The sequence below is a fragment of the Lepidochelys kempii genome, chromosome 1 (assembly GCF_965140265.1).
Source record: "Lepidochelys kempii isolate rLepKem1 chromosome 1, rLepKem1.hap2, whole genome shotgun sequence".
Classification (NCBI taxonomy): domain Eukaryota; kingdom Metazoa; phylum Chordata; order Testudines; family Cheloniidae; genus Lepidochelys; species Lepidochelys kempii.
The window spans coordinates 216,462,320-216,488,507 of NC_133256.1; the positions used below are offsets into that span (position 1 = coordinate 216,462,320).

The 26,188-nt window shown below is 46.3% G+C and overlaps 2 protein-coding genes across 2 annotated transcripts; one reads left to right on the forward strand and one right to left on the reverse strand.

Moving 5' to 3' along the window:
* Positions 1 to 6,426: 6,426 nt before the first annotated feature.
* Positions 6,427 to 11,863, forward strand: AICDA (activation induced cytidine deaminase). Its single transcript, XM_073329348.1, has 5 exons — positions 6,427 to 6,440; positions 10,480 to 10,627; positions 10,922 to 11,192; positions 11,397 to 11,512; positions 11,810 to 11,863. Exons 1-5 carry the CDS (start codon positions 6,427 to 6,429, stop codon positions 11,861 to 11,863), a joined length of 603 nt encoding a protein of 200 aa, XP_073185449.1.
* Positions 11,864 to 19,097: 7,234 nt separating this feature from the next.
* LOC140905863 (C->U-editing enzyme APOBEC-1-like) lies at positions 19,098 to 25,373 on the reverse strand. The gene is made up of 5 exons (XM_073329360.1): positions 25,294 to 25,373; positions 21,954 to 21,984; positions 21,064 to 21,464; positions 19,856 to 19,977; positions 19,098 to 19,313 (listed from the first exon to the last, which is right to left on the reverse strand). The coding sequence occupies exons 1-5, from the start codon at positions 25,313 to 25,315 to the stop codon at positions 19,098 to 19,100; spliced, it is 792 nt and encodes a 263-aa protein (XP_073185461.1). The 5' UTR covers positions 25,316 to 25,373.
* Positions 25,374 to 26,188: the final 815 nt, after the last annotated feature.

Below are 26,188 nucleotides of genomic sequence, written 5' to 3' on the forward strand. Positions count from 1 at the left end.
CTTCCCAGGTCTTGTAGCTGACTGCAGAAGGCCAGCACTGGTGACCTCAGGTCTCCAGGTACTGCCAGGTCAAGGGAAATATAGCTGGCTGCAGGGCCAGGCAGAGGGGAGAGACAGATGGCTCTGAAGCACAGCAAAGCCTTTCAGGTACCTGTGATGGGGTCCTTGGGGTTCAACCTGGACTGTGGCACTGCTCAGATCTCTGTCCCATCAACCTGGCGTATCCCCCTCATAACGGGATACCGTGTCAAGCCAGAAACCTCTGGCAGGTACTGCACTTACACAGACATCCACAGGCAGGGACACACCCAATAGATAGGGCCCAACCAATTTCATGGCCATGAAAAACATGTCATAGATCATGAAATAAACCCTTCCCCATGAAATCTGATTTCTCCCTTGCTGCTGGGAGCGCCTCAGCCAGGGGGCTCCTTGCTGCAAGTCCTGGCTGGGCTGGGGAGGGACAGGACTTCTCCTTCCCCTGAACAACTATTCTCACTTTCAGGAGGAGTGCCTTCCTCTGCTGCAGGAAGCTCCAGCCCCGGAGGTTCCTGCAACTGGAGAAGACTTGTGAATGTGGGTCCGATCTCCCTCCGCTGCTGGAAGTGCTCCAGCCAGGGGGCTCCTAGCTGTGAGTCCCTGGGGAGTGACAGGACTTGTCCTTGCCTTGCATGGCAGCTCGGGGAGGGAGGGAGATCAGACCCACTTCTGGGTACCTTTTGGGTTAGGACCCCCATGGTTACAATATTTATCTGAAAATGTAAAACTGACCAATTTTAAAACCCTGAGGCCAAGAAATTGATCAAAATGAACCATGAATTTGGTAGGGCCCTACTAATAGAGTTACATAAATGATCTCCCAGACACTCATGAACCATCAATAGGGAAGCTTCAGCCAATTCCCCCCCAGCTCCCCAGCCTTGCATCCCAGAACTGTACTGTTTTGCACTGGTCAGAAGCCTGACCAGTGTAAGTTCATTACCCAGTCCTCCACCTCTCGACGTGGAGAGGGGGCACACTAGCCTTTGTAAACTGAGCTGTGATTTCCCAAGCGCTTCAACCAAAACACACTGTTTTAGGTAAAATATAAAACAGGTTTATTAACTACAGAAAGGTAGATTTTAAGTGACTATAAGTAGCAAGAATAGAGATTAAAGTTGGTTACTTTAGAAACAAAAATGAATTTGCAGTCTGAGTTCTACAAACTAAACAGGATTTGAATCAAGCAGTGTCTCACCCTGGCACTACAAACAATTCACAGATCCTCAGTACACAGGCTGGGACTCTTTTCCAGCCTGGGACCACCCTTCCCCAATTCAAAGTTTTTGTCCTTCAGATGTTCTGCCAGGTGTTGAGTTGTGGGGGGAGAGAGCCAAAGTGGTGATGTCACTTTTCCTCTTTTATATGTTCTTCCAGCTTGCTGGAAAGCTCTTTTGCTGTGACATGGGGATCAGTCAGTTCCCATTGGTCAAGCAGTCTCCACTGTATACGTGCTCCCTCTGAGAAGTCTCTGGGATGGTGGATTCTTTCCTTGATGGGTGTTGATGAGCTGTCTGGCTACTCCACTGTTATACCTGAAAGGCTGGTTGTGGGTGTTCCCAAGCTCACAACATGTTTCAGTAACACATACAAAGGAAAACTTCATAAGTTCCCCTACAATGATAGCACATACAATCCAACAATTAATGTTCAACAGATCAAGACTTTTAAAATGATACCTCACAAGGCATACTTTGTACAGAACATATCATAATTATATAACAGTGGTGAATTGTGAGGGTTCCAAGGTGATGCTTTGAGGTACCGAGTGTCACAGTATCCCTGGGTTGGGGACTATGGAGGAGCAGGGCCAGCGGAATAGGAAGGATGGGTAGAGCTGGAGACTAAGCCTGCTGTGTAGCCCCAGTTGCAGGACAGCATGGGGGAGAGGAATGACATCCCATGCTGGAGATTGAAGGCCTCTGCTTGTTCACTCTATGATGATTGGATGGCTGGTCTTGAGCTCTGGGAGGAGTGGGTGGCATGGGAGTGCAGACTGAAGCCCGCTGTGTATGAGGAAGGTGTGAGTCTGAGCAGAGAAAGGGCAAAGGTGGAGGGTGCTGGGACCAAAGTTCTCTGTGTATGTCCAGGACAGGGTTGCAGAGGCTCTGTGGGAAGGAGATGGGTGAACAGTGCTGGAGACTGAGGTCCTGTGCACAGCCCTTGGAAGTAGCACTGTAAAAACAGCACGGAATGAATTGCAGCATTTCAGCTCCCCAATCAATCATCTCAGTGCAGGGACGCTGTTTTAGCTTTGATTGCTGACTCTGCATTTTTCTTACTGTAAATGAGACGTGCTGTCAACCGCATGCTGCAGCCACGTGCTGGTAAAGACACGCAGGGTAGTCGCTGCACGCTGCTTGGGCTCTAACCACATCCTCCACACCTGTCCATGGTGGAGAAGTAACTCTCCAGCCCTCAATTCCCCCGTCCCCTTCTTCCCTCCAGCTTGGCATGTGAGCTTGGAATTCCTCAATGACAGATAATGTGTCAGCTATCAGATTTCGAGGGCCAAAACCCTTACTGTCTGAAGACACCCAGAGAAAGAAACAAGCAGGGGCAGGAGAAGAAGGACTGGGGCATTGCCAGGGCTGTGTGGGGAGCCCAGGACTGAAATAGCAGGGGGCTGCAGGGTAGGACTGAGGGGCATTGGCAGAGCTGGGTGGGGAGCCCAGGACTGGAATAGCCAGAGGCTGCACAGCAGGACTGAGGGGCATTGGCAGAGCTGTGTGGGGAAAATCTGTACATTGTCTTACTGTCCTATATTTAATTCTAGCGAGGCACTATGAGTACTGAAGAAATACACTCAATGAAGTTAGCAAGATTATCAGTGTATTTATGTATTCATCATGTTTAGTAGTGAAGAGACCTCTTTTCTCTGCTGTTCTTGGCTTGAGGTCTCAGTGCACAGACATTGCCTTGGTGGTTTCAGCTTCTGCTCCCACTGAGCAGAGAAAGTTTTTCTGCATCTCTGAGGTTTTCACTTGAGGGGAGGGGAAGCAGGTGGTGGCGTTCGTAGCTCTCAGCCAACAAAATTAGCCAAATAGAGCCACCGGCGCTTGATTTAAAATGAGATTTCTGAGCAAGGGGTGAATGGAAAAAACAAATAGATATTTATAACTATACACACAGATCACACGACTTCCTGTTGACTATACAAGCAGCCTGCTCTCTGCTTTGGGCTGGATAATTGCTTTTAAATATTTACTAAATGTTATCTCTCATTTCTCAGACTTTTGCTGTCTGAATCTTTAAAAACAAATATAAGTTTGTTATTTTTCTCTGTGACTCCTTCTCTTCTCTGCTTGTCTCATTTTATATTTTGAACGTGCCAAGCTCTGAGTTCAAGCACAGGTGCAGGTTTACATACAAGATCCCATTACAAATTGGAACGGTGCCCTTTGTTGATAAATACTCTCCCAACACAGCCTGACCCACCAAAATGCTCCCGGCTTCCTCTCTACTAGCTCTGGGGGGAATGGAAGAGTCTTACAATGAGCCCTGATGGTCAACTAGCTGTGCTGGAGAAAGAAACAGACATGGAGGAGCCTTCGCTGGAAATGACCCATTGCTAGCCCCTTCCAATTTTAATTAAATAACTATGATTGGAACACAGGGAAGAGATGCATTAGAGATATTAAATAATTGATAGTGGAAATAATCTCTTACATTTCTCAAGCATCTTCCACCCAAAAGGATCCCAAGTGTGATAAACACTCTGCAGATTACAGAAGGGGCTATAGTGGTAAGAGCACAGGTCTGCGAGTCCCTGGTTCTGCTGTTGCCTCACCCTGTGACCTTGAACAAGCCTTGTCATCTCCTTGTGACTCAGTATCCCCATCTATAAAAGGGGCAAGATACTGCCCATACTGAGAAGAGGGAGTGAAAAATAATTAAATGTTTATAAAGGGCTTTAGACTCTCCGATGGAAGATGCAATAGAAATATTCTTTCTTTCTTTCTTTTGTTCTTTCTTTCTCCCACTGTGCTTCTCTCTGTTCCATATAGAGCAGGTAGAATCTGCCATGCTTTTAGGTAGTAGGGATAATGTGTTAAATCTCTGAGAACATGTCCCCTTTGGGGGCGGAGGGGGTGTTAGGTGAAGAATCTGGTTAAATATCATATGAAATGTGATATTTGTTAAACCTTCAGGCAAATACGTGCACTGAGCCTTTGTTTAAACACATGGCTAGGCTAACAGATAACATGCTTGGACTTCTTTCAGTGTGGAAAATTTGATGTAAGCACTTGGCTATGGAAATTAAGAACCAGAAAAGGAATGGAACTGCAGCTTCCTTAATTTAGCTGATGAAATACTGGCAGGTGTGTTCTTGAGAAGGAGCAATTTCTGTGGGGTATATGGTCTTTTTTAACGTCCTCTGAAATGATTTTCCTGTCTTTATCTCCTTCCCAGTTAAAAGGCACCAAACTGAAAAGGGAAAAAAAAGTATTTTTAGTGCACCTGTTGAATTCACTAACACAAGATACTATAGGGGCCAAGAGTTTAGAAAGATTCAAAATGGTCATATATATAAATAATAAGAATGTCCTCTGCAATTCTATTAGCTAGGGTACATATTTAAAAGGCATATAAACCATCATGCTTTGGGACATCAATCAAACACTAGGGGATAGGGGATCGGCTGGTATGAATTGTCATAACTCCTGAAATCAATGGAATGTACGACAATTTACACTAGCTCTGGATCTGCCCCTATTCGCTTGCAGTCAGGAAGAAAGGTCCCCAGTATGGGATTTCTTGCACCTTCCTCTGAAGCATCTGGTATTAGCCACTATCAGAGACAGGGCACTGGACCAGATGGACCTCAGGTCTGTTCCAGTACATCAATTCCTACGTTCCTTATATTTTCGCATGTCCTGGTTTCATATGACTCCATCAGTCATTCTGAAAGTCAGCTAAATAAATACAGAAAATAAATCAAGTACAGAAAAGTGGAGCACTTCCTCCAATACTATAAAAACAACCGCAGCCTTGTCCCAGCAGCCCCTCCCTATCTCCTCTTGCCCTAGAGCTAATAATGCACAGTCCATGTTCGTGTGGCTGTTCGTACAAGGAACACGGTTGCCAGGGAGAGAAGAAAGAGGGAGAGATGTTGTGGAAAATCTCCCCATCACCCCTTTGGCACCCATCCTGAGCTGATTCTGGCTTATCATAATGAATGGCTTAATACCTCTTCTGCATAAGACATAAACCTGGGGCTCTTCGGCTCTGATCCGGCAATTTACAACCTGCGGGCAGACTGCTACCGCTGCAGCAACTGCACCCACACGTTGTAAACAGGAGAATCATTAAAGATCCCATGTGGCTTTCTGCAAGAGGCTGCCTGATTCTCAGTCTCTCTCATTATATCTCTCTCATATTTGCTCAGCACCTGTCACCATAATATTTAGGTGTCAAGTTGGAGACTAAATTCCATCACTGAGCATTACAATTTGCCTCTTTAAATTCTCCCTGCATTTTCAGCTGGAGACAGTTTTCTTCTCCATTTCCTGTACTGAGCTGTTGTGTGGTGTTGCAGTGTGCTTTTAAACAGCTGCTGTGTCCCACCCCAGAGGTGGCTGCTGTTCTGCAGTGAGTGATGCAACTCCTTTGTACAGTCTGCAAAGCCCTGCAGGATGAAACTGACAACAGCAATGTAGATGACAGTAATAATCTGATGTTTTCTATGTTCCTTCTATCCAAGGATTCCAGACACTTTACAGACATTGATGAAAAAAGCTTTGCAATCCACCTGTGAAGTTGGTCAGCATTATTACTCCCATTGTACAGATGGAGAAACCGAGACACAGAGAGATTAAGGTCCAGATTATCAAAGGTATTTGGGTGCCTAATGCCCACTGAAATCAATAAGTTAGGTGCCTAAATACCTTTGAGGACATGTGCCTAAGTGACTTTGCCTAAGGTCAAACAATGAATCAGTGGCAAAGCTAGGAAAAGAACCCAGGAGTCCTAGCTCACAGTTCCCTGCTCTAACCATTAGGCAACATTTCCTGTCTAGTTGAATTTTATTATTGATATTAATTTAGAAATATATCTTAGAGCTAAGAGGGGACCAATGAAAGGTGCAGGGGCTAAAGGGGAGTAGCCAATCAGGGCTAAGCATCTTTTAGAACTGAAGTCCCTTTACATTTTAACCCTTTCTTCTCTGGTGCCTGTGGCCCCAAAGAGCTCTCTAACTCCTCCCCTACCTAAACCAGACTGAAACCTGGAGGGAGATGATGGGTGGAGGCAACAAATGGGGGAGGGGAGTACAGGGCAGTTCTCATTTCTGTACATCAAGTCAGAGGACCATTCATACGGAGCAAGTGAGCAGGGTGACTCAGAGGACCTCCCTGTAACCCCCGCCACCACAAAGGAGACTCCGGCATGGCCATGGACAGGTACCCCTCTCCCTCCTACCAGAACTCAGGGCTTCTCTCTTGGTATGAATCTGTTCTGCACAGCTGCTCGCCGTCCCTCTCCATTTCTCCATCTGACTCAGTTCCACAGCTCTCCCTCCCATCTCGTTCTCTCTCTGACTGTCTCTCACTACAAATTTCTCTCTCTCTATCTCTTTCTGTCATTTCCCCCATCTCTGTCTAGCCCATTCTTGTTCAGATCTTTCTTTCTTTCTTTCTTTCTTTCTTTCTTTCTTTCTTTCTTTCTTTCTTTCTTTCTTTCTTTCTTTCTTTCTTTCTTTCTTTCTTTCTTGAACTAGGATAGGTACAGAGAGCTGAGGGGTAAACATTCAAGTGCTTCTGTGATCTATCTATCTATCTATCTATCTATCTATCTATCTATCTATCTATCTATCTATCTATCTATCTATCTATCTATCTATCTATCTATCTATCTATCTATCTATCAATTTCTGTCTCTCATTTTCTCTCTGGCGTTCATATACTTGCTCCTAGGTACAGATCATTCCAGATTACAGTAGCTCTACTTGCATTGCAGTTACACGGTGTCCAAATGATCACCTAATCACTCTTATGCAATTGCATGCCATTCTCCCATGCAAGGACCTGCCCTGTGATTTGAACATTTGGGGAGTGTATCTATATTAGAGGAGATGCTCCACACCTAACCACTTTCTTTAATGACTGGACAGAATCATGACTCAAACAGCATCCCCTCGAATTATGCAGGAGCTATATGGGGTGCAAACACCCAGTCATTGGTAACTAGCTATACAGTGTGAACCTGCTCAGTCGCTTTAACCTCCTCGTATCTGCCCAGGGTTGACTTGTTGATACTCACCTACCAAACATGTTTTGAAGTCCTTACTATAGCAGAACTCCCAGCAGAGTCAAAGCCAGAGAAAGCACGCAGCCAGAAGTGGAGTTAGCATTAGAGCGGGTTGAAATGTTTTGAGTGACAGATTCTCAGTCAAAAAATGACCTGTTTTTGACATCGTAAGTTTGCATGAAAATGGCTTTGTTTGTTTTTTTCTGTATTTTCCGTTTTTTTTCTGGTGACATTGGAAAATGCTAAGTTGAGCGTCGTTTTGCTTGTTGGGTTTATGGTTGTTCCTTTTCTCCCAATGCCCTTTTCCAGTGGCAAAACTGTTAAAAAAGACTTTTAAAAAGAGGGGAAGGAGGGAGAAAAAATGAAAAATGAAACATTTGAAGGTGAAAATGTTCACAAAAATTTCCAAATAAACGAACAATTCTCCCTGTTCCAATCCCTTGGAATGAAAACGCTTCAAAGTGGTCACATCTGTCATGATTTTTCCCTCCTGTTTCTCCAGCTAAGGTCTCAGTATTTGGCCCTAAATGTTACACTTGCTCCTTAGCCCGTAACAGGGCAGGTAGTGCTACTGTAACTCCCTGAGGTCAGTCATACTGAAGGCAAGAGCAAAAGGGGCGCCCCCTTTCTGTCCCCTTTTCAAGGGGGATAATGCCACACCTCCCTTCCCCGCCCCCTGCAGCGGTAAGCCACATTGGAAAGTGAGAGTGGACCATTGGCCAGGAGATACGTGCTTTGTGGACTAGAGCCAGAGCCACTTCTGTGGGTCGGTGGACGGGTGGGGTGGTTCAAGGGCGGGTTGGAGTTGGAATAAAGCGGTACGAGCCCATTAGGGACCCTAAGCAGGACTATTTTTGCCCCCCCAACACATAATAAAAAGCGAATAGGGGGGTCCCTTGAGCAGCTCGGGGCCCTAAGCAATTGTTTAGTCTGGTTATGCCCAGCGCCGGCTCTGGATGTGACTGTTCCGAGTGCACAAGGTACAAGTGTGAAAAAAAGCAAGCGTGATAAGGAAGGATAGATGAGGAGAGAGAGAAATGAAAAGTCAGAAAGACCCACTAAGAAGTGGAGTGAGACAAACAGAGAAATCGAAACAGGGAGACGTGTGTGGTCAGCTCATTTGTATGGTACTTCTGGCCAACCTTGTATGCTAAGCAGGGTTGGACTGCAGCCGTGCTCAGGTGGGAGACCTCCAAGAAATTCCCAGATGCTGCAGGGAGTGGCAGGAGTACTTCAGTCGGGGAGCTTTCTCCCCTCTGAGTCAGTACAGAGTCCAATGCCACAGTGGATGCTATGTTGGGGGGAGAAGTGTAGGTTATTCAGAAAGGGTGCTCTGCCCTTTGGGTCAACACTAATGCTCCAGCATGGGAAGGAATGCTGTGGCATCAAAAGCAGAGGACTGCCATTTGAACTAAAGGAATAACTCCATTAACTGGTAGCAGTAGTAGGCTCTTGACCCTTATGTGGACCATCCGCAAGGAGAAGACATGACACAACTTAGTCAGATGTTACATGTCTATGAGTTTAAGTTTATAATGTAGACATTGGGAGGAAATATGATATGCATATAATGTTCTTTAGGTACACTTAAGTTGTGGGTTTGGAACAAAGGATGTGTGTGAGTGAGGGATGTGTGTATCTTGTGTGAAAATGAGAGTTCTGTCTCTGTATCTCTGTGTGAATGTGCATGAGGGAGGCATATGTGTGTATGGTAGAAAGCTTTACATATGTGAAGGCGGGTGTGCTGTGGGTATATAAAGGTATGTGACAGACGGATATGTGAGTGTGAATGTGCAGATGTGGGTGACAGCTGGAGGTGTCTATGAATGGGGGGTGGGGTGTATGCATGTGTGTGAATGTGTCTGAATGAGTGCATGTGTGTGTGTGTGTGCAAATCAAGGTTGTGTAAAGTATGTATGTGTACGAAGCTGTGTGACAGGGAGGAGTGTATGTGTGTGTAGCGAGAATGTGATTGTAATTTCCATCTTAAATACCGAGTTACTCAGATACTGTGGTGATAGGTAGCTAGACCTGTGAGGGAGCAATGTGTGTGTGTCACACAGAGGGTGTGTGTGTGCAAGTGTGTGTGTGTGTGTTGAAGAGATGTGTGTTTTCCTGAAACTCTCAGACCTCAGACTGAAGTCAGAAAAACCTGCTACAATAAATCAACAGACACAAGCTCCCCTCTCCCAACCTTTACTCCACTCTCATCCCCCTATAGACCCAGACCCTATATCAACTGACCTGCTATGAGTCCCTCCATCACACATCAGCCCTTCAGAGCGAGGAGGTGACATGCCAGGATTATTTTTAACCCATTCACTTCTGTTTTGCATTGCTGTGGAGGTGGCTAGCGTCTCACCTCAGTGAGCACAGCTGTTCACAGCTCCTGCTGCAACCCCGCATTGAGGTGAAGCCTGTTAGAAAAAGGTCTATGACTTCTGCATTCCCCTGGGCCAGAGTAGGATCCTATGCAGAGTAATGGGCCCCATGTGTGAATTTGTTTGACTTAGGGCTCGTATCCATAAAGGTCTCCATCCAGAAATGTCCTTCCATTACACTGAATGGAATTTTTTAGCTAGATTGCTGGTCTCTCCCCTCTCCCATTCTGTCCTCCCTGTGTGGTTTATTCCAGCATTCCACTGATGTTTGTAATTCCACCATGTTTATCTCTTGGAGGCCAAGGCAAAGTTCTTCCATACAGCCTGCTCTCCAGAGCTTTGTCCAATCCTAGTTTTAAATCTCCCTAGTGATGGGGCTGCCACCCCTTCCCTTGGAGACTCTGCCACAGTCTCACACTGTGAGGAAACATTCCTTGATTGCCCAGCCCAAAATGTCCCATCTTCTCAATCACACCCCAGGTCTCCTCCTTCAGACTCCCAACCAACTGCTCTGCCTCCTTGCTTTTATGCCCTTCCCACAGTTTCATCCTCTCCCACCTTAGTTGTTGTTTAACCAAACTCTGTAGATTAAGTTCTTTCCATTTCCACTTGTAGAGTCCCATCCTGCAGCCCCGTTGTCCTGTCTGTGTCCCTTTTCTGAACACTGTGCAGTTCTGGTATGGATGGGCCTAGGAATGAAGAGGATGTTCTAAGTTCAGAAACACCAGAGCCCTGTACAGAGACGCTGTTGCTTCCCTGCTCTGGGATGTGCTATTATAGTTTAATCTTCCCCTAAAATGTTCCCCTGCAGCCTCCTGATGAAGCAGAAGAAATTCCTCTACAACTTCAAGAACCTACGCTGGGCCCGGGGCCGCCATGAGACCTACCTCTGCTATGTGGTGAAACGTCGGGACAGCGCCACCTCCTGCTCCTTGGACTTCGGATATCTACGCAACAAAGTATGGGCATGACTTGGGCACCTATCAATACAGCCAAGCGCCTATCAGCTCACTTACTCAACTATCAGGCCATCTGTGTACCCAACTACTCACCCCACTATGCATCCATGCACCCACCAGCTCATCCCCTAGCTATCCATGCATCCATCAGCTCATCCCCATATCCATTTGTCCATCCATCCACCAGTTCAACCCTATATCTGCCCATACACTCCTCCACTCCTCCACATATCCATCCATGCATGTCTCCATCCTCTCTCCCATTGTCTCCCTCTCTGTCTCTCTCTTGCTCAGTCGGGTTGCCATGTGGAGATGCTCTTCCTGCGTTACATCTCCGCCTGGGACCTGGACCCTGGACGCTGCTACCGAGTCACCTGGTTCACCTCATGGAGCCCCTGCTATGACTGCGCTAGGCATGTGGCTGACTTCCTGCGTGCCTATCCCAACCTGACACTGCGCATCTTCGCTGCCCGGCTATACTTCTGTGAGGACCGCAATGCTGAGCCCGAGGGGCTGAGACGCCTGCACCGGGCTGGGGTCCAGATTGCCATCATGACTTTCAAAGGTGAGATGAGGAGATGGAGACATATCTCAGACATGAGGAGACAGAGGCCTGGAGAGAGGGGATGGGGGCGAGATGGTGACAGAGTCATGGGGGAGAAATATAGAGGGATATGGAGCCCTAATGATTCTTGGGGACAGTTGAGTCCTGTTCTGGGAAACCCTGACTCTGCTCCATGTCTTCATCCTGTCTCCTGCTCCTTGGCAGATTACTTCTACTGCTGGAACACCTTCGTGGAGAACCGGGAGAGGACCTTTAAAGCCTGGGAGGGGCTGCATGAAAACTCTGTCCGTCTGTCCAGGAGACTCCGACGGATCCTCTTGGTGAGGGACATTTCTTCTCCCCTGTTCATCCAGTGCCTCCTCTCCCTCCACTTCTGCACTTCTCCTCTGCTCCTGTGTGTCCCTTCTCTCCCATCTATCTTCCCTTCTTGACTGTCCTCTGTCCACTTTCCTCACCTCTGCTCTCCTCCATTCCATCTCCCTTTCATTTTCACCCCACCCTTCTTCGGTTCCCCCCTTCACCAACCCTCCTCTCCTCTTGTCCCCTTCCTCTTCTCCTCCCCTCTCAGCATTTCCGTTATTCAGCATAACTCATCTTGTCTCTCCTGCTCTGCACAGCCCCTGGATGAGGTGGAAGACTTACGAGATGCCTTCAAAATCCTGGGACTTTGAGGTGGGCAGGAGTGAAGGTCACAGACAATCAGAAGACTCTGGAAACACATTGGTCCTACAATGTCTCTCTTTTTCTCCTACTCACACTTTCTCCCCTTCCTTCTTTCCCTCCCTCCCTCCCTCCAGCCTTAAATCCTCACGTCCTGAGAAAAGACCTTTCTTACTTCCGTTCCAAGGAAAATTAGGATGACCCACTAAAGACAGAATTCCCCTGCACTCCCACTCCCACTCCATCCAGCACTACTGCCTTGCTTGGGGAAGCCAGGACTGGAGTGAAAGCCCTCACTGCCCTGCATTGACGCCTGTAGGGTGTGTTTTCACTACAGAGTTAATTCGAGTGATCAATACCCAGGTCTGAGCATCCAGGTTGGCCTAGCCCAGGTGTGGGTGGCCACACTACAAAGTCCCATCTGTGCTACTATACGCTCACTGGTGCTGCACTCACCCATGTGTGCCTCTAGGACTCCTGGGGCACATCCCAGGATTCTTTATGCTCCAGTGAGCCGAACTGCCTCCTGATTCTCTGCCAGTGAATCGTGGGACAATTGCTCTGTCCTTCTGGGCACATGGGGGGAATTGTGGGAAGGCACTGGAGGATGAATAGTGATTTAATCTGTGCCCTCACTGCAGAGTGGGAGTGTTATCAATCAAGCGCAAGCCTCTCTCGGCCTTTAGCCTATAGCCCCAGCTGTGCCAGCCAGGTCAGGTGTAAAGCAGCACCAACCTTGAGAGGGTTTGCCAGGAGTTGGGTTAGGGGCAATACATGAATAAAAGCCTGAGTTAACTCTGCAGTGAAGACAGACCTCTAACATTTCCTGCTGAGAGAGGACAGGACTGGATTAATTATGAGTCACCCATCCTATCTCCTTATGCTGCCTCCTGCTGGGAGAGGCATCAACTGGAGTTCATGTGAGACTGCCATGAAGCCAGCTGTCCTGCATTGATCCCCATTGTGCCCCTGCTATGAAAAGGTGGAGGCTGCAGTAGCTGAGAGACTCCCATTAGCCAGCCCTTTTGTCCAGCTCTCTGCACTGCCTCCCACTTGGAGAGGTTGAGACTGGGAGACAGAACCCTAGAAATTTGAGGTGGAGCCGCTCTGGCCGAAAGTTTCAAGGGTGTCCACCTCAAGATACTTTGGACCGAATTTGCAGAAGTGCTGAGCACCCATAGCTCTCATTGACTTCATTGGTCCTTGACTTCTCAAACTGGGCAGTGAAAACCAGACATCTAGATTTAGTGGAGACTTTTGAAAATGCTGGCCTAAATCTATTTCATCTTCTTCACACAGCTCCCTCAGTCAGGGCAGGATTGTCCCCTGTGGTCTAACCTCCAGGCCTTCATCAAATATAACACTCCTAAGCAATAGAGCTTCCATTATTTCCTTTTTGGGAGGGACTATTCCATAGCCAATTAGCAGCTGTACGTTCCCGATAACCAGTGTCCCTGCACGATGCCATACAACACCTCCTTCTGGGAAGGGCTGACACTGCACTATCTGAGATCTCCTTAAGCAGTTAGAGGTCCTGCACCATTCCCAGTAGTGCTTCCTTTTGGGAGAAGCTCGAACTAGAGTGGTTGAGAGCTGTCCTACTGTTACATTGCCCACCCCATTCTCTACAGTGCCTCCTGATGGGAGAGGTAGGAAGAGGACTAATTATGTGCTTTCCACACCCAAGTCTCCTGCACTGTTTCCTATGGCACCTCCTGCTTGAGGAAACTGGAACTGGAATACCTATGAAAATTCTCTGCAAAGCATTAATTTCCATGCATGGTGCTGTAGAAGTGCTTGATGTGATGCCTGTTAATGTTTGTACATATATATATATATATATATATATATAAAAAAAATAAATACATATATATCGATAAATAAAGTTCTTGTGTATGAGTAAGCTTGGCAGAATATGGTTTTTTAAAAATAATTTCAATGGATACAGTTGATGTTTATTTTGAAGCACTTTTTAAAGTTGTATTGATTTAAATTGTCACAGTTGCACAAAATTATGGGGAAGGGTCCTCATCACATGTCAAAATATAGCCTTAAATAAAAGTCTAATGAGTTCTCAAGCAGCATTTCCCTTACTTTGCCTAGCTGCAAATTTTGATTATTATCACTGGAGATATTTTCTTGCGGGGTTTGTGAGTGTACAGTGAAATCAATATTTACTGATAAAAAGCGAATCCTTCCAAACCTACGTATGAGCCCTAGCTTTTGGCTGGGTCTGTTCCAGAGATGAGCCATATAAAGGATATGAAGATGGGAGAAAGGCTTGGAGCATAATCCAGATGTTGAAGCTGAATCCTAGACATGCTGGTTATTTTAGGGGTAAACTAATGGCATCCCCTCAAATTGTCCTTTAAATCATTACAGCGTCACACATCAAACACAGAGCGTTAGAGTGGTCAGGCAACTTACATTTTGGAAATATCAGTGGAAAGAGGCAAAGTGATGATACTTAACATGCAGGCAAGGCTTATAATAAATAGACCACAACCCTTCCCCATACAAGGAGGTAAACCTCACTGTCCACAATTTACAGAGGAGGAAACTGAGATGCTGATTTGCACAAGGTCACAAAACAAGGAAGTAGCAGAGCTGGGAAGCGAACCCAGTCTCCTATTTTGAGCATAGGTCAGGGCCTTGGTCAGCAGAGAGCACTCTCTCATAGACTCAGAGACTTTAAGGTCAGAAGGGACCATTATGATCATCTAGTCTGATCTCCTGCACAACGCAGGCCACGGAATTTCACCCACCCCCTCCGGTAATAAACCCCTGACCTATGTCTGAGCTATTGAAGCCCTCAACTCGTGGTTTAAAGCACTGCCTCGCATAACGCCACTACCCTTTTTGGAAGATGGACTCCTCTGTAGAGTGATGAGCTATAGAAGTATTCCTAAAGCAACACTTTCTAAAAGTTGGGACACTGGATTTTATTCCAAGTAGCATTCACTAGTAATCCGGGGGGAATGAAAAGAGAGGAAATCTTACAGTAGACAACAAAGGCTCCTCTATGTGCACTGAATGTTCAAACCCCATCACAGGTCATTTCCTTTCAATAGTATTGACAGTAGCTTTGGTCATTTATCTAACCTAGTTGATCAAGCTATAGTAATCTATCTGATCTAGTTCACACATTTCCAACATGTGCTGTAGTAGGTAGGCACCAAACAACCTGGGTCTCATACAAGCAATCCATCAGTAAGGTGATTTATCACAAAGGCACTGGCTGCACTAAATTTGCTATATAAGCTCATCCAAGCAAGATGACACAGGGTGACTCCATCCAGAGTAGAAACAGAGGTGAATATAATGTAATAACTTTGCATTTAATCCCCAAGGATCCCAAACTCTTTTATAGACTGTAAATACACAACAAAGCCTGTGTCTTGGCAGGGGGTTAGACTAGATGACCCTTGCAGTCCCTTCTAACCCTATGATTCTAATATGGGTGTCACTTCACTGATGATATTCCCTATGGAGATAGCGGGGAATTGATCCTAGGCTTCCTTCCTTATTTATAACTTGGATCAAGCATTAATTCTCAATGGAAATTCCAGGGGATCTACCCCAGGCCTTGTTTGTGAGTTAAGGAAGATGCTGGTGTTGTGTAGGTGAATCCCAGAGGTATGCTCCCTATGGAGATCCCCAGGGAAAGCCAGAGCACTGAACCTGTAATGTCAGATCAAGTCCTCATTCCACCTCGTCTGGTAGCCGTCATGCTGCAGTGGCCAACATCACGCAAAAGTGCCCATGTTGCACCTGAAAAACTCTACAATGCTGTAAGTAGGAGAAAAATTCCTTCCTGACACCCCTTCATCCCACTCTCTGCTATGCATGACAGCTGATGAGTGATACTGTCATTTTAGCTGGCTTAGGCATAATTATCGATCATGGTCAATAAAGTATCCAGTCCTTTTTCAAATCCAGCATATGTATGCTGTCAGTGCCACCCTGAAATACACACGTGTGCTCCTATTGGGCTTGGCTTCCAGAAAATCTGTCATACAATTATGTATACAAAATTTTACACACATTTCCATGCTTAAATTGCATATTCCATTACCACAAATGCACATGTGAAAGGCTAGACGCATCTCTTGTCATTTGTAGGTGTAATTAGCCAGCCTGCCTGCACAATCATGGTAATTACTCATGTGTTACTTACACAAGTGTGCCTGCATTTTTGTGCATGCAATTTTGGTACTGACATTTTGCAAATCAGGCCTTTTGGGCACATTGACATCATTTTCATAGCTGACGTGCTTTATTACATTTCCAACTGAGACGTAACTCCTCCAAGAAATAGCTAAATCTAAAAGGATGTTTAGGAAACACCTCAGGAAAGAAAAAAGGAAAAGAACAACTATTTGGGGAGTGCTATATAAAGGATATACCTAGCAGTATATATATGTGTATAGCTACCTAATAGAAAGAGTGCCATCTACTGTCTGGCCCATAAAAAAATCTAGCATTGTTCATACATTTGTAGGTTAAATAAAGTTGTTATTTAAATAGCTGCAAATAGCTTCCTGACTTAAGACAACAGTAGGGTGACCAGAAGTCCCAATTTTATAGGGACAGTCCTGTTGGGGGCTTTTTCTTATATAGGCTCCTATTACCCCCTACCCCCATCCCGTTTTTTTTTTACACTTGTTATCTGGTCAGACAAGAGTAATCAAAGCACAGTCATCAAAAAGCAGGGAATTCACATCTTTTCAAGAGCTGCACACATATTACTCCTCCTGGTCATTGTTGTCAAGGCTGATTCCCCACTCTGGCACTTTGAGTGCAGAAGGTGAGGGCCCGCAAGGATTCTAAAAATTAATACTGGCCACTCCAGGCTTGTACTAAACTCCCAAGGTCACAGCTTCTCTCTGACCTTTGATGCGTAGATGCTGCCACCATCCAAATGCAAAAAAACCCCTTTGAACCCAGGAAGGCGCACCTGGGAATTCCTCCCTGTGGGGTACCCTCAAGCCCTTTCACCCCCACTCTGGGGAAGAGCTGAGAAAAAAAAGAAAGGAAATCAGCTGTTGCCACCAGCTAATTAAACAACATGTGCACAAACCTCTTAGGACACAAAAACACAATCCTGTTCTTAAAAAAGGTAAATTTTATTAAAAACAAACAAAAAAAGAAAATACATCTGAAATTTACGCTATTGCTAGATTTAAAAAGAGCAAATATAATAATTAAGCATCAAGATTGGTTTTCTTGAGGTCCAGCTTAATGGTTACAAGCAAAACAAAAACATTTGGTGGTTAGCACAGAGGAGTCCACAAGCCATAAAGAAATAAAAGAAATAAACCTAATCACGTTTTCCTAGACATTTCCTGATCTACTTACATATTTAGGGTTTTAAATGAGTAGCTTCTAGGTATGATCTGATGATTTTTCATACCTGGCTTAAAGCTTTTTACAGCATAGTTTCAGCCCTGCCCCTGCTCTCCAGGAGAACAACACAGACCGACCAAAGGGGAGTCTTGTTTCAATTTTAAAAAGTTCTAGCCTTCCTGTCGGCTCTTTTGGCCAGGTGCCCACTCACTTCCTTTTACCTATGCATAGCAGTGAGACTTTTTAACCCTTTACAGGTAAAGCAAGTAGAGAACAGCTACCAAGAGGGATTTTATAGCTAACTGGCTGGCTGGATCCATGAAAGGGAGCTCTCCCCCCCTTCATTTATCACAATTGTGGAATATCATTAGGGATCATATTGAAGCAATATGAGCTGAATTACAGCTAAACATTGAAAACACACATTCAAAGCTCTGAGAAATAATGTTTTCGGAATGTGTCATTCTCGTCACCATTAGTCATATGCTCTTCACCTCCTTGTTCTCTGCAAGTGAAGATCTAGTCTAATAAGGCCCTGCCTAAATTACAACTACAACCCTCCTGGGGACTCTGTTTGCAACACCATTGCCCCTAACCTGGTTGCCCCTTAACATTGGGCCCAGTTTTCCAACCACTTACCATGTGAATAAATATACTCAGATCCCATTGGCTTCAACAGTTACTCAACAACAGTTACTTGTGTATGTGGGATTGGGCTTCTGGTCCTACTTATAGAGGGGAAGTTAACTGTGTCAGAGTTGTAACATGGTTATGAAAGTTCTGGCCTTCCCTACAAATTGGAGCAATGATTGTGACTGGTTCAGGGGTCAACTGAGCATGTAGCCAGTTCCCTGGCATGGCTGAATGTTTAGTGCAGATGGGGGCTAAAAATTCATCATAGTCTAAAAGACTAATATTTAGATGTCACCCAAAGCCACTTGCAATTCTGCAGGCTGTTACTCCAATTCACAAATGCACTCATTTTAAAATCTCCACTTTGCATCTCCAGCTTGAAATCATTACTAATTAGGGATCGTTGATAAGGCACTAGGCCCACCTGAGCTGTATCTATAGTAATGTAATTTACTAAAGCACTCTTCCCTAAATGTACCTAGTACAAGGATTGCTCCTTAGGAAATACACACCTCTTCCTCCTCCCGTGATCTCATTTGCATTGGTAGAAATCTAGAGTGACTCCACTGAATTCAGTGGAGTTACTCAGGATTTACCCCAGTGTAGATGAAAACAGAATCTAGCCCATTTCAGTTAATTGAATTGAAGACATTAGGGTCATCTATCCATGAGACTGGACCATGGTCCAGGTCAGTATAACGATGATGCCTGTTGACTGGTTGATGGCCAAGTCTTGTAGCTTGGTGTGTAGTTGTAATTGGATGCTTGTAGATAGGTGGTTACTTTTTGGAATGTCTACACTGCAAGTGAAGGTGTGATTGTAGCATGGCAAAGCATATCCATGTTAGCTTTAAACTAGTGAGTACAGGTAACAATAGTAGGGTAGATGTCATGGCATGGGCTTCAGCATGGGCTAGCAACCAGAGTACAAGTGCTTCAGGGAGCCTGTGTATATACTGTGGTTGCTAACCTGCACTGAAGCCCATGTCACCACATCTACACTACTATTGGTACCTGTTCTCACCAGTTTAGAGATAACACAGGCATGCCTACCTTTGCTACAATCACAATCTTCACTTGCACTGTGAGATATTCCAAAAAAATAACTACCTGTATACAAGCAGCCAATCATAGCTACACACCAAGGTACAAGACTGGGCCAACCCTTTGCCTTGTTGATGGTTCAGGCTTGAACAATGGTTGGTGCTCCAGGCTAGTATGTTGGTGTAGGCTGTTGATTGACTTGTGTCTAGGCTTGAGCACAGGTCACTGCTTGTGACTGACCGGTGGTCCAGTAAAATACATTGATGGGTACCAGTGTTCAGCTGATGGCCTGGGCCTGAAAATCAGTGGCTGCTGGTGACTGTTTGCTGTGTGGAGACTTTGCCAGAGTATTTTTCTATGAGATTCTTGTAAAACGAGTCGGAAAAAAGGTAAGCCAGTGTAATTCTTCAGCCAAATCTGTAAACAAGGAGGTAGGCCCTGGTACAAACAGAGAAAATGATATTAAAAGAACTTTAGAAGCTAACAGTCCAATGGCATCATGATAGGGTCACTTGGGCATTTCAAGGGAAGCAGCAACAATAAAGAACCTCTCCCTTGAGCTGTAGTTACTGGCCACTTTTCAACAGTGTTACTGAGAAGAAATTTGAAAGGAAACTGACAAAATACTCAATGGCCCCATGAACCCAGATGGCACTCTCCATGTATTAGAGCTGAGCCATGAAAATGGGTCATCAGAGCCAGAGGAGATGTTGAAGGAGAGACATGAAATGCCACTGATGGGACATAGTTCTCCTTAGGCTAAAGTCCACCCTCCTAGTTTAATCTGGTGCAACCTCACTTCAGTAGAGTTCTGCCCATTTACTCCATGGCTGAATTTGATTCCCTCTGGGAAGAGCCAGGAAGAGAGCTCTGGTCTCTTGACTACCAGTTCTATGCTTCAACCACAGGACCATCTCCTTTTACCTACATGTGACGCTGGATCAATTCTCTCCCCACCCCAGCATTAAGCACCTACCAACCTGTAGGATACACTGGAGTTCAAGCATATAGAATATCATCCATGGAGTGAAGTAGCAGGGCCAGTAAATATCATCTTTTCTGACTCGGTGGTCGACAAATGTTCTCCAACAGTAGTTGTAAGCTGAGTGAATAACAAGATCACTAGTCATGCGGTGAAGGACACAACAAGGTGACTGATACACCAATCATCACCCACCCTGACTTTGATCAAGGCAAGGGAGGAGAAGCCTTAATAGAAGGGACACTTGAACTGCTGGTGTAACCCACACATCTCCTGGGTGTGGTGTTCTGTCCCATCTAGTGGCACCGAGACCACTTAGAGAGAGAGATAAAATGAGTCTGCTCCACAGCCTTAGCTAACAGCCAGTTGGATTTTAGCTCATGCAGTAGAGGCTTGTGCACTAAGCTCCAGAGACCCCAGGTTTGATTCTGCCTGCCCATGACTGCGGTTTGTTGGCGTTACACTGGCACCTGGAGATGCCTGATGTGCTGTGCTGCCCTGCATGAAGCTCCAATCTCAGGCTGAAGGGGGATGTCCTCATTATTGCTCAGGATACAGTGACCCAGGAAGGAGAAAAGAAAGACATGCCCACATGCTCAAAGGTGGAGGGGACGCCTATATACCAAAGACTTCCTGAAACTGGGACAGTGTGGAGATGACACCGAGCTCCTAACGGGATTTGTTTGAGGCATAAGTGATGTAGCCTACAGCGCTGTACCCTAAGAGGGTGCCTCATGAGGGTGGCTCTTGTACCTGTGATGGTTAGGGATCTATCTGACTCCACATAGCCTTAGTGGGGGAACAGTTCTCTCCAAGAGCTTCTCCACCCTCTGCGAAGGGAACAGGCAGAACCAGCAGGGAGAGATGCGGGGAGAGAAAGAAAAAGCAGGGGGCAAGAGAAGCTGCTAAAACTCCATTCTCTCTGCAGGGAGCAGGGAATAGCATGTGGAAATATTTGAACCAACCCATTGACCCCCCCATCCCAACTGCATTTCCCTAGAAATGAATCAATGTTTGGCCAATATGGCAGTGTTTGATTGTGGATTGACTCTCACCAGCTCATTTCACATGGCCATCAAACCAGAATAACTTTCACTCACTACTAGCCTGGGACCTAACTGGCACCAGTGGCCTAGAAGTGAAAGGCTTCATGTCCCATTCCCCAGAGTCCAGAACTGAGGTACCTGTAACCTTGGGAAGTGTTACCTGGCAGGCTCATGATGTAAACGTTCACTCCACTGCTCACCAGGTCCCTGAGGCCTTGTCGGTTCCGTTCATCTCTGTGCCTGAAGAGCCGCCCTATGTAGATTTGCAGGGTCACTTTGGGGTGGGCCTGTAGGAAGTGAACGATCAGTCTGCAACACAGCCCACAGGGGCTCCAGGACAGGAACCAGATGATGGAGCAGTGCACTGAAGGCCTGTGGCGTATCTCCCTGAAGTCATTTTCCAGGCAGTTGATTTCGGCATGCTGGGTGGGGGTGTTCGGGCACCACTTCCTCCAGAACTTGGTGCTGCTGCCCCACTTAATTTCATAGAGTAGGTAGGTCACCTTGGGAAATGCGCTGGGGTCAAAGATCGCCCTAAATTCCTTTGGCTGTATCTTCCACCTGAAACCCAGATTCCATCACTGGCACCAACCAACATCTTTAATGACTCCCCCTTGTCTCACATATACCAAAAGAGACAGAGACGGTGGTAAGGATGGGAGAGGCACAGTATGTATGATCTTAGTACCACCGCTTTGCAGATGGTCAGACAAGCTGCCTGTATGACTGTGTGTCCCCAGGTCCTGTCTCTAATGACCCCTGGGATATATGATACCTGAGACTTCTGGGATCAGGGGTTCAGTCTGAGCTGCAGCTTTATTGTAAAGGAAGGCAAGAATTCTGTCTACAATAAAGCAAGGCACCATGGCTGCAGTGTACTGCACCAGGACCTACATTGTTATGAAAAGGACAGAGAGAGAGGAGAATGGAAAGGAAAATAGCAAGATGCTTTTGAGATAGCAGAAGTTTGAGGGGAAGAAAATCCCCCCCGCTCCCTCTGAAATTCTCTGTGGCATCAGGCACGTACCAGACTAGAGCTGTCATTCTTACCTGTGGCTAGCACTTCTGGATGGATGACCTACTGGAAGAGAGAACGGAGAGTCACCTATGAGCTGGTACAAATACAGGGTGGGTTGGGGGTGGAGGTGATTTTTAGGATCCCAGTTCTCACCCCAGGGATCCAGGACAGCATTTTAGGAAATCAGTGACCATTCACACCCACCTATTCCTTACAGTGGAAGTCCAGAGAAATGTGACCCTGTTCCTTCCTAATTGCACCAGCTTTCTGCCATGTATTGTCATTCTTACCTCAGGGGTGCCACCTGGGGTATATGCTCCTTACACCTAGATAAGGAGTTTAACTGGGTTGGAAATTGGATGGGAGACTACCACAGGCAGCGTTAATATATCAGGAAGCAGTGACTTTGTAGGGGTGCTCTTCTCTCAGAATTAGCAGTGGGGTAGGTGGCTCAGTAGGGGGTGCTCTTCCCTCTGAGTCAGCACTGACTCTAGCATAGCACTAGGGGGCGCTGTGCTGCAGGGAGTGGGGTGGCTGGTTCAGTAGGGGATGCTCTCCCTTGTGAGTCACCACTACCCTGTAACCCTAGTGTGGTACTGGGCATGGCTCTAGACGAGATATAAAACCAAGGATGGGGTGCTTAGAATCCCTTGACACTCTTTGTAGGAGTAGGAGTGTTAACCCTGGTGTCCTGGCTAAATTCTCATTTGTGTTACGGCACTTTGCCTCCCAACACTTCTCTCTGTAGTTTCAGCTGGCTACTAGATTTTTCTTCACTCGCAGTCAGCTGTGTGGCATTGCTGTGCCCTGCTAAACAGTGGCCAGAGGTTCTCCTCTGACACCATTTGTACATCAGTGCAACTCCGTTGATTTCAGTGGAGTCCCTCCTCATTTACAGTGGTATAAGAGGAGAATCAGGCCCTTTGCATCAGCTTGTGAAACATTTTGGAAGGGCTCAGCCTGGAAGACATTAGGGAAAATGTTTGTTCTTTGTAAAAAGAAAAGGAGGACTTGTGGCACCTTAGAGACTAACCAATTTATTTGAGCATGAGCTTTCGTGAGCTACAGCTCACTTCATCAGATGCATACCGTGGAAACTGCAGCAGACTTTATATACACACAGAGAATATGAAACAATACCTCCTCCCACCCCACTGTCCTGCTGGTAATAGCTTATCTAAAGTGATCATCAAGTTGGGCCATTTCCAGCACAAATCCAGGTTTTCTCACCCTCCACACAAACTCACTCTCTTGCTGGTAATAGCCCATCCAAAGTGACAACAAATCAGATGTCAAGAATTATAACATTCATAAACCAGTCGGAGAACACTTCAATCTCTCTGGTCACGCAATTACAGACATGAAGGTCGCTATCTTAAAACAAAAAAACTTCAAATCCAGACTCCAGCGAGAAACTGCTGAATTGGAATTCATTTGCAAATTGGATACTATTAATTTAGGCGTAAATAGAGACTGCGACTGGCTAAGTCATTATGCAAGGTAGCCTATTTCCCCTTGTTTTTTCCTACCCGCCCCCCAGACGTTCTGGTTAAACTTGGATTTAAACTTGGAGAGTGGTCAGTTTGGATGAGCTATTGCCAGCAGGAGAGTGAGTTTGTGTGTGTGTGTGTGTGTCCCCTGGGAGGGGGGAAGGGGGGGGTGAGAGAGCCTGGCTTTGTGCTGGACATGGCCCACCTTGATTACCATGCACATTGTAGGGAGAGTGGTCAGTTTGGATGAGCTATTACCAGCAGGAGAGTGAGTTTGTGTGTGTGGTTTTTGGAGGGGGGTGAGGGGGTGAGAGAACCTGGATTTGTGCAGGAAATGGCCCACCTTGATTATCATGCACATTGTGAAGAGAGTTGTCACTTTGGATGGGCTATTACCAGCAGGAGAGTGAGTTTGTGTGTAGGGGGGTGGAGGGTGAGAAAACCTGGATTTGTGCTGGAAATGGCCCAACTTGATGATCACTTTAGATAAGCTATTACCAGCAGGACAGTGGGGTGGGAGGAGGTATTGTTTCATGATCTCTGTTTGTATATAATATCTGCTGCAGTTTCCACAGTATGCATCCGATGAAGTGAGCTGTAGCTCACGAAAGCTCATGCTCAAATAAATTGGTTAGTCTCTAAGGTGCCACAAGTCCTCCTTTTCTTTTTGCAAATACAGACTAACACGGCTGTTACTCTGAAACCTGTCTTTGTTCTTTGTGATATTAGGTCCTACCAAATTGCCCCACGTTGCTGACACGGCTCCTCCTCCCCGTGCTCTCAGTCTCTCCTTGCTGTCTGTAATTTTTCTGTGAGTCCCTTTCTCCAGGACCTCTCACGCATCTCTGAGCTCCCAGAATGGAGCTGCCATCCTGCTCTTGTGCAACTAGTTTGGTTCGTAGGAACCTTGAAGGCGATAGCTGAAAGAATGAAAATATAGACCTAGTGACCTTGGTTCCCAGGCCTGGGATGAAACATCTTGGCGCCTTTGCAAGGGGATTAGATAAAGTTCAAAGGGAGTTTAGGAAAGCTCTTGGTGTGTCAGATTTTAACCCTTTTTATCCCGGACCAAAGTCAGTTTTCCCTACCCTACTTGCAAGAGGGACACTTAATAGCAGTGCTCCCAATGATGTGGGTACATGACTGCTAGGAGCTGGACCAGCTAATTCACAGATGTAGAACTATGTTCACTCTTGTACAGGAATACAAAAATAAATACCTTTCTTTCAACACTGGCTGCCACGTAGCCATGACATGGTTATAACCAGCCTGGGGCTGCATCAGAAGCAATGCCCTAGGAATGAAAGTCTTTGTATCCCAGCCCCCAATCCCCAGGCCGTCCAATCTTCTTCACCTAGTGCTGGCTCAGGCCCAATGCTCCAGACAGGCCTGCTATCCCATTCCTTGACCCTCTTGGATCAGCTGGTAACCCTGCCACCTCCCACTACTACCTGGAGCTGGCTTGCATTTCATACCCCAGAGATGATCTCTGCACTATTCCAATCTCAGTTCCCCTGAGTCAGCCACTCTGCCACCCTCCCCTTGAGACTTGTGTTTTCAATAATTTGCATCCTTTAGGGACAAATCTTATCACACATTTTATACCTAGGCATGCAAGCATAGATACATACATACACCCCTGCACCCAGAAACACATACACAGAGATAAAAATACACACCGATAAAATGTTTGCATTATACAAAGAACCCCACATCCAAACATCCACTCCTACACATCCCTGCGTGATCACAAGTGCTCACAAACACATGTAAACATACAACATGCACACACATACACAATCACTCACCTCAAACAATCACATAACACGGGTACACATAGACAGACACACACATACATTCTCTCTTTCACCTACACACATACCTGTCTCTGTGGAAGCAGTCATGGCTTCCTCTCCCTTTTTTCTAGCCTCCTAGTCTCTGGGATGGTCTTTTTCTCTCTTAACTGAGACCCTTTATCTCTTTCAGTTCCTGTTCATGAGAGCTGGCCTTGCTCAGAGCGAAGGGACGGTAACCACTCAGTGCCCTGGAGACTAGACTGCAGGGAACAATCTTTCCCTAGCAGCGGAGGGGCTGGGGGCTAGTGGGAGGAGCATGGGAGGGAGTGGGAAAAGGGAATGGATAGGTGACCTGAGAAGTCTTCCCCATTTCTAACCTCTTTGGCTGTCCTGGAGGGTGGGGAGTTTTGCCAAGTGATGAAGGACAGGGCAGGGCCACAGAAGGCTTTCTTTATACAAGCAGAGAAGTATTTGTCAGCCTGTTCTCTTTCTTTGCCCCCTTTCCAGTGAAGGCAGCCTGGGACCAGATCCATTCACAAGCACCTGCCTTCCCTCCTGAACACAGAGGTTGCTGTGGCCACACAAAGGGTACCTGCCATCTGGTCTTGGTGCCTTTATGGCTTGTGCATTGGGGAGAACTGCTCCAGCAAAGCTGTAGGGAGGCTTTACTCCCTGAGAGAGAAGAGCAGTGATTTATTTGGCAAGGAGGGGAGTCTCTCCCACCCTTTCTAAATCAGTCGTTCGCTGGCTCTAGACATTCCAGAGCTCCCCAGCTCTGGGTGCTGCATCTGCCCTCCCCTCCTGCCTGGGGGTTTGCTGGTTTCCAGGGTCATTTGGTCAACATACAGTGATACATTATCGACCTTGGTCTGCAGATTGGAGACCTTGGTGTGGCTCTCTCTCCCACACAGTGCCAGGAATGCCACAACCATAAATCACTGGGGTAGAGGAGGGGAGGAAGGAATAGTCACTGGAAACTCC